This window comes from Eriocheir sinensis, unplaced genomic scaffold (genome assembly GCF_024679095.1).
Source record: "Eriocheir sinensis breed Jianghai 21 unplaced genomic scaffold, ASM2467909v1 Scaffold25, whole genome shotgun sequence".
Classification (NCBI taxonomy): Eukaryota; Metazoa; Arthropoda; class Malacostraca; order Decapoda; family Varunidae; genus Eriocheir; species Eriocheir sinensis.
This window is the reverse complement of record NW_026111554.1, coordinates 1,041,960-1,048,037: the sequence shown is the minus strand read 5'-3', so window position 1 is coordinate 1,048,037 and position 6,078 is coordinate 1,041,960. Positions and strand designations below refer to the sequence as shown.

The 6,078-nt window shown below is 46.7% G+C and overlaps 1 protein-coding gene across 1 annotated transcript; it reads left to right on the top strand.

Annotated features, from left to right (window-relative positions):
• Positions 1 to 1,806: 1,806 nt before the first annotated feature.
• On the top strand, positions 1,807 to 3,550 carry LOC126991191 (uncharacterized). The gene is made up of 3 exons (XM_050849961.1): positions 1,807 to 2,902; positions 3,157 to 3,241; positions 3,494 to 3,550. Exons 1-3 carry the CDS (start codon positions 2,403 to 2,405, stop codon positions 3,548 to 3,550), a joined length of 642 nt encoding a protein of 213 aa, XP_050705918.1. The 5' UTR covers positions 1,807 to 2,402.
• Positions 3,551 to 6,078: the final 2,528 nt, after the last annotated feature.

Below are 6,078 nucleotides of genomic sequence, written 5' to 3'. Positions count from 1 at the left end.
ACAGATGGAGAATGAGCCAACCACTTGCCACTGGGTGCCGTTGACTTCGGGGTCAAATTTAACCTTGAAGTGACACGAACTGACATGGAGGAACACACCATCAATGGGATTAAGGCCTTCTGTCGCCAGTATTTAATGCAGCTCCTCCGAGAGCTTCGAAACAGGCTGCCTTCTAATGTGCAGCTTCTTCCCAGTTTAGATGCTTTGTCTACGGAACGTGTTAATTCTTAGCATCAGGAACCCAAAGCTATTAGAACGGTCATTCCTGAACAGATTTTCAGGAAATATTAGTATCCTTGATGAACAGTGGCAGAGAACTGGAAGTGTTAACTGGCCAAGTGATCAAACTGTAGAGAAGTTTTGGATGACAGTCTGCCACCATCAGGATGCAGTAGGGGAGAGAGATTTTAAGGATTTGGGGAATTTTGCTCTCCATGCTGTCTTTGCCGTTCAGTAATGCATCAGTAGAAAGAGTTTTTCCAACTGAACTTAATAAAAAAAAAAAAGAATGCAGCTGAAAAATCTCAAAAGCATATTGCACATTCGAGCATTCATGCAAAAAAACGGCATCTGTTGCCAAGAATTTGTTCCCAAATCATCAATGTTGACTGTTAGCGCGAGGGTATTATCAACCACTCGTCAGGTTAGTCTCGTGGTTCGTTGACTCCCCAATCACGCCACGAAGAGGTGGTGCGAGGACTCTCGAGAGTTGTCGATTGTTAGGCGGCCAAAACCTCCCAATCCGAGACTACCAATACTATACCCGAGAGGTATAGTCACGCAACGGAATAAACGAAAACGCTAAAATAGACAATTACTTTAATATAAATAACTAAGTCACTCGGATATAAATCACGCCAAGGAACAAAAGTAAAATAACAAAAGGAGCCTGCCTCGGTACGAGAGACGGTATCGAAGGCAAGGGGGTTCCCTCTCCTCTTGCAACGTAAAGATTATTGCACCCAATAACAATGCCACAACTTAAGATAACAGGGCTGATACGTCTGCAACAATACAACAAGAAATACCCATCACTGCAGCAGACTACCGGTGTTAGCAAAACAAAACACGTAGAAATAATTATAGCCCGACACAATAGTTACCATGCAGCGACGTAAGTTAACACCACCAAAAAGACACAACACAAACAAACACTAAATGTAACTCCAGTGCCCAGCAGTCACACACACCAAGTTATAAGTCACGGTACTCCCGCATGACACTGTGAAAACGAACACTAAAGCACAAAACAAGCAAGCGAAGCAAATAGGGTAAGGTGGGGTAAGATGCCCCCCTGTTGTAACGTACCTGCCGGCATACCAACACCACAGAAGCCAGTTAAAAGCCAACTGGGAAAATAGGGAATAATCCCTTGTACATGGCCATGGCTATTTACCGGATCCAGTTTCTCCTCAGCCAAAACAATACCCGTAGAGGTTAATATGTCATAAGTCGGTAAGGGAAGAGAACGAGAAATACCAACCACAGCTTGAGTTGGCACCCCTGATATGAATCCACTCGTATGTATATTTTTGTATATATATTTATACGTTATTAGAAAATAAGGGAAAATTAAGTTTAGAATTAACATACAAAAAGACAACCTCAGAAAGGCAGAGGAAGGATAGATTAATGTACAGCCATCAAAAAATTTATCGTTACCCTAGGCTCCGAAAATATTCGCATCGAACACTATCACATCCGCCGGGATGACGCGTGGAGGTTGGTACTCCTTCCCGTCTCCTTCTCTACCCACCCCTCCTCTCCCTCCCCCCTCTTTACAGGTGTGTGTGTGTGTGTGTGTGTGTGTGTGTGTTCTGCAGTCACGTGTAGCGTAGTATGTAACACAGCACTGGGGATACATAAATTGATAGTACGATATACTTAAAAAGCTTATGACTACCCGTGTAATATACCGATAATACTCGTAATCCAACGCAAGACTATATAACTTTGACCAGGCAACCAACCAAGAAATGGGGGTGCCATGTCGGGATGTTTTACATTAGGATATGAAACAGCAGACGTAACTCGCGACAAAATATCAATGATTGGCAATATGTAATATAAGATCACATGCACTGATGCGAACGCTTTATTGTAAGAGTGATGCAACAGGACGCATGAGGTGAATAGCAAACACGGAATGCGTTTCAACATGAGATATAACAAAAGGTTAGTAAATGCAATGCATAAGGTCCGTAAATCCACGGGGGAAGGGGGGGTGATTGGTATTGAAATAACACATCTGTGCCACCACAGACATACACCGGAAGTTTCGCTGGCACAAAAATGAGTATGATACTTGGGAGCGAAACAGATGAAGCCTGCATGGAATGAAGCTTCGAAACTAACAATGGGAACCGTTATGTTTTTTTGTCGAAACACATCTGCATCAGAAGATGGCGACCTCACAGAAGACACGTTCATCGATCATCGCGCTCCACGAAGTGGGCTTCAGCAATGGCTACATTGCCAGGGAACTAGGCGTGTCCAAGCCAACTGTAGTTCGTTGGATACAGCGCTACATAGAAACAGGAGATACCAAGCATAAGCTTGGAGCAGGCAGGCCTCGTTGCACAACGCCTGCTCAAGACGCAGCGATCGCAAACATCATAGATAATGCCCCTTTTACTACGGCCCCAGCTATCCGTCACCAAACTGGATTGCCCTGCTCATCGGAGACAATTAGAAACCGCCACCACGAACGGGATCTCCACGCTCGTGTGCCAGCAAAGAAGCCGAAGCTGACCGACCTCGACATAGAACGCCGGATGGAGTATGCACTGGAATATGCAGAGAAGCCTGCCCCGTTTTGGGACAACGTTGTCTTCTGTGACGAGAAGACCTTTTCCACTGATGAGAGAACGACGACAAGAGTATGGCGCCACAAGAACGAACGGTAAGTGTGTGTGTGTGTGTGTGTGTGTGTGTGTGTGTGTGTGTGTAATTACAGGGAGAAATGGTTTGTAGGGTGGTTGCCATATAACAATGCCCTTTACTGACACAGCACCTATGGTGTAGCTTTCTCTCTCTCTCTCTCTCTCTCTCTCTCTCTCTCTCTCTCTCTCTCTATTCCAACAAAAATAGAAACAAAAATCACGTTACTATTAAGTTAAGTCATGTTGACTCTCAATGCTCACTGTGCTTTTCCAGGTACGACAGCAGGCATGTTGTTGGAACCCGAAGAAGTGGCCGAGTTACTGCCGGGTATTTGGATGGATACACTCAGGTGGTGTCGGTGAGCTGGCAGATGTTGGTCCAGGCCGCTTCACTGGGCGTAGATATGTGGAAATACTAGAGGAGGTCCTGCTTCCATCTGTGCAAGCCTTACTCTACCCTGACAACATGCCATTCCACCTGCTCCAGGACAACTCTCCCATTCACACCAGCAATGTGGTAAAGGAGTGGTTTCATGACCATCCATTCATTACCCTCGTCCCACACCCTCCGAAATCACCAGACCTAAACCCAATCGAAAACGTGTGGGCAGAGCTTGGCAAGAGACGTCACCTCCATGACATCCCTGACCGGAGCAGAGCAGGGGTAATTGCTCATACCAGGACAGCATGGGAAGATATGAGAGGTCCTTTTGGTCAGGCATTGATTCAAACAGTGTGTGAATCCATGCCACGAAGGTTGAACTGTGTCCTAGCAGCAGGGGGTAGCTACACTCCCTACTGAATAAAAGTAATGTTTAACATCTTGGAGAACAATGTTTTCTTTTCCTGCCATACAAATTAACCGTAAGAAAGACATATGATCGTACCACCACCACTACTACTACTACTACTACTACTTTTACTTCAGAATACTACTACTAGCTCCTGGCACAATAAATTATATTTAAGACGTTAGGTTGAGAGAGAGAGAGAGAGAGAGAGAGAGAGAGAGAGAGAGAGAGAGAGAGAAGAGAAAGAGACGTTAGGTTGAGAGAGAGAGAGAGAGAGAGAGATTTGATTTGATTAATTTATTACGCCGTGAGCGTCAAACAAGTATACAAAAGTTGTGGTATACAGTAATTTGGAGGCAGGACACAAGATTATTGGTAAATGGACAAAATATAGATGCGAAAGTTACATTGGAAATAAGATATCCAATAGGTAGCACACACACACACACACACACACACACACACACACACACACACACACACACACACACACACACATATACCCCCACACACACAAAAACATAGAAACAAAGTCCTTCAGTACCCACCAAAGTGAGGATATTGCACAAGAATCTCGTCCAAATTGTCATCTTTTAACAAATATTTACAAATAGCAATCAAATCTTGGCCCCGCGGCATCAGGTGTCGAACAGCTGTACAATCTAAGCAGTAGTGGCTGATGGTGTTGGCTGCCGGAAGGTCACATAGTCTGCACGAGGAGTGGTGGGGCACATCCACCGCCGGTGACACCTGCCACAACGGTCGGTACCCCAGCCTCAGTCTGGCACTCACTACATTATGGCGTCGCACCATGAGGCCGAGGCGACGGTACTTGTGGGGACAGTTGACAAAATTTTCAAAGTGTCGTATAGAAACACTGTCACCTCGTTCAGCGTTTCTTCGTTCCACTACTAAGGCCTGTGAAGCAGTGTTCAATACACGTCTATAGCATTGAAGAGAGAGTGGGGCAGGCGCATTAGGATCGCGTAAGGCACAAGCAGCCTTTGCCAGGCTGTCTGCAGTTTCATTTCCAGCGAGTCCAACATGAGAGGGTATCCACACAAAAACTATCACAAGAGAATAATCGCGGGCCATGGCTAACTGATAAAGTATCCTATTCACTACACTGAGGCACACGGGTCGCGGAGAGGAGAGCGCATGAAGCGCCGACTTGGAGTCGCAGGCAATCACACCATTCAGTCTTTCCTGAATAAGAAGAGTCACGGCATCCAGGAGGCCATTAAGCTCACAATAGGTAGAACTAGACGCATTGGCGAGTCTGCGGCCGGCATACCTGCCACCTCCTGGCGGGCCAATGGTGGGAGAGAACACGGCACACGCTGCACTCCCATCTGGCTGCACGGATCCGTCAACGTAGAGATGAGGAGCAGAAGGAACAGTATTGGCCACACTGGCGATCGTCTCCAGGGCCAATTGTTTCTGCAGGGCCGGAAGATCAGCTTTTGAGGCAGGAGTGTAGGAGACAACTGGTAGAGGCACACGCCAAGGCGGGAGAGTTGGGCCGACGTCTGCAGCAGGAACATTAATGTTGAGCCTGATTAGCGTGGCACACACCCTCTTGATGAGGTTGCGGCCACCCGGTCGAATCAGGTGTCCTGGTGCGTTCGGGACCAATGCTGCTCTGATGACGTTGGAGTAGTGAGGTGCAAGGTGGGGAAAGCGCAGACACTTTACGGTGAAGTAGGTGGCATTAGTGTAGATTCGGTCCACAAGGGGTGTCAGGTTGAGCTCAGACTGCATGTTGACAACCCTGGTAGAGACTGAGCAACCGAGAATAAATCTCATGACCCTGTTTTGGAATCTTTCAAGTGGCTCAAGTGATGATGGTGGAAGCTGACATAACGCAGGAGAAAGGTAGTCAACAACAGAGCGCAGGAACAGTGTGTAGATGGTCTTGGCTATATGAATGGAGATTCCAGTGGCATTGTTAGCAAGCCATTTAACGGGAGCGAAGCGCTGCTGCAGCTTGTCCAGGAGGTCTTGAAGAGAGAGAGAGAGAGAGAGAGAGAGAGAGAGGATCTTGTCTGCAGGTTGTTTACCTAACTAATGTCGTCTGTTGGGAGTCTAAATAATCGTGTTAGTGTTAACACGGGTAGTTGTTTGAGTTCCTTCTGTAGAGCATATTCTGGTTCATGGAGCGCATTCTCTACGCCCGCGGTAGCTGGCAACCGCACTGCAAGGTAACCAACCCCGCAACATACCACAGGTGTGATGTCAGAAATCGTTGTGTGCTGTGTAATATTGTATCACGTCCTAAAGGTAACGAACAATGTTTTGATGGGTACCAAAAAAAAAGTTTCGTTACCCAAGGCTCCGATATAGGCCGCAACGAATACTTGCACGGCAGCCGTGAAAGCGTGTGGAAGTTGGTACGCCTCCCTGCC

Bases quoted from the DNA above. Each gene is read 5' to 3' on its own strand.
- LOC126991191 (XM_050849961.1), top strand. From the start codon at position 2,403: ATGGCGACCTCACAGAAGACACGTTCATCGATCATCGCGCTCCACGAA. The intron at 2,903-3,156 runs GTAAGTGTGTGT...GTGCTTTTCCAG, and splicing joins TGGCGCCACAAGAACGAACG to GTACGACAGCAGGCATGTTG. The intron at 3,242-3,493 runs GTGAGCTGGCAG...ACGTGTGGGCAG, and splicing joins GATACACTCAGGTGGTGTCG to AGCTTGGCAAGAGACGTCAC.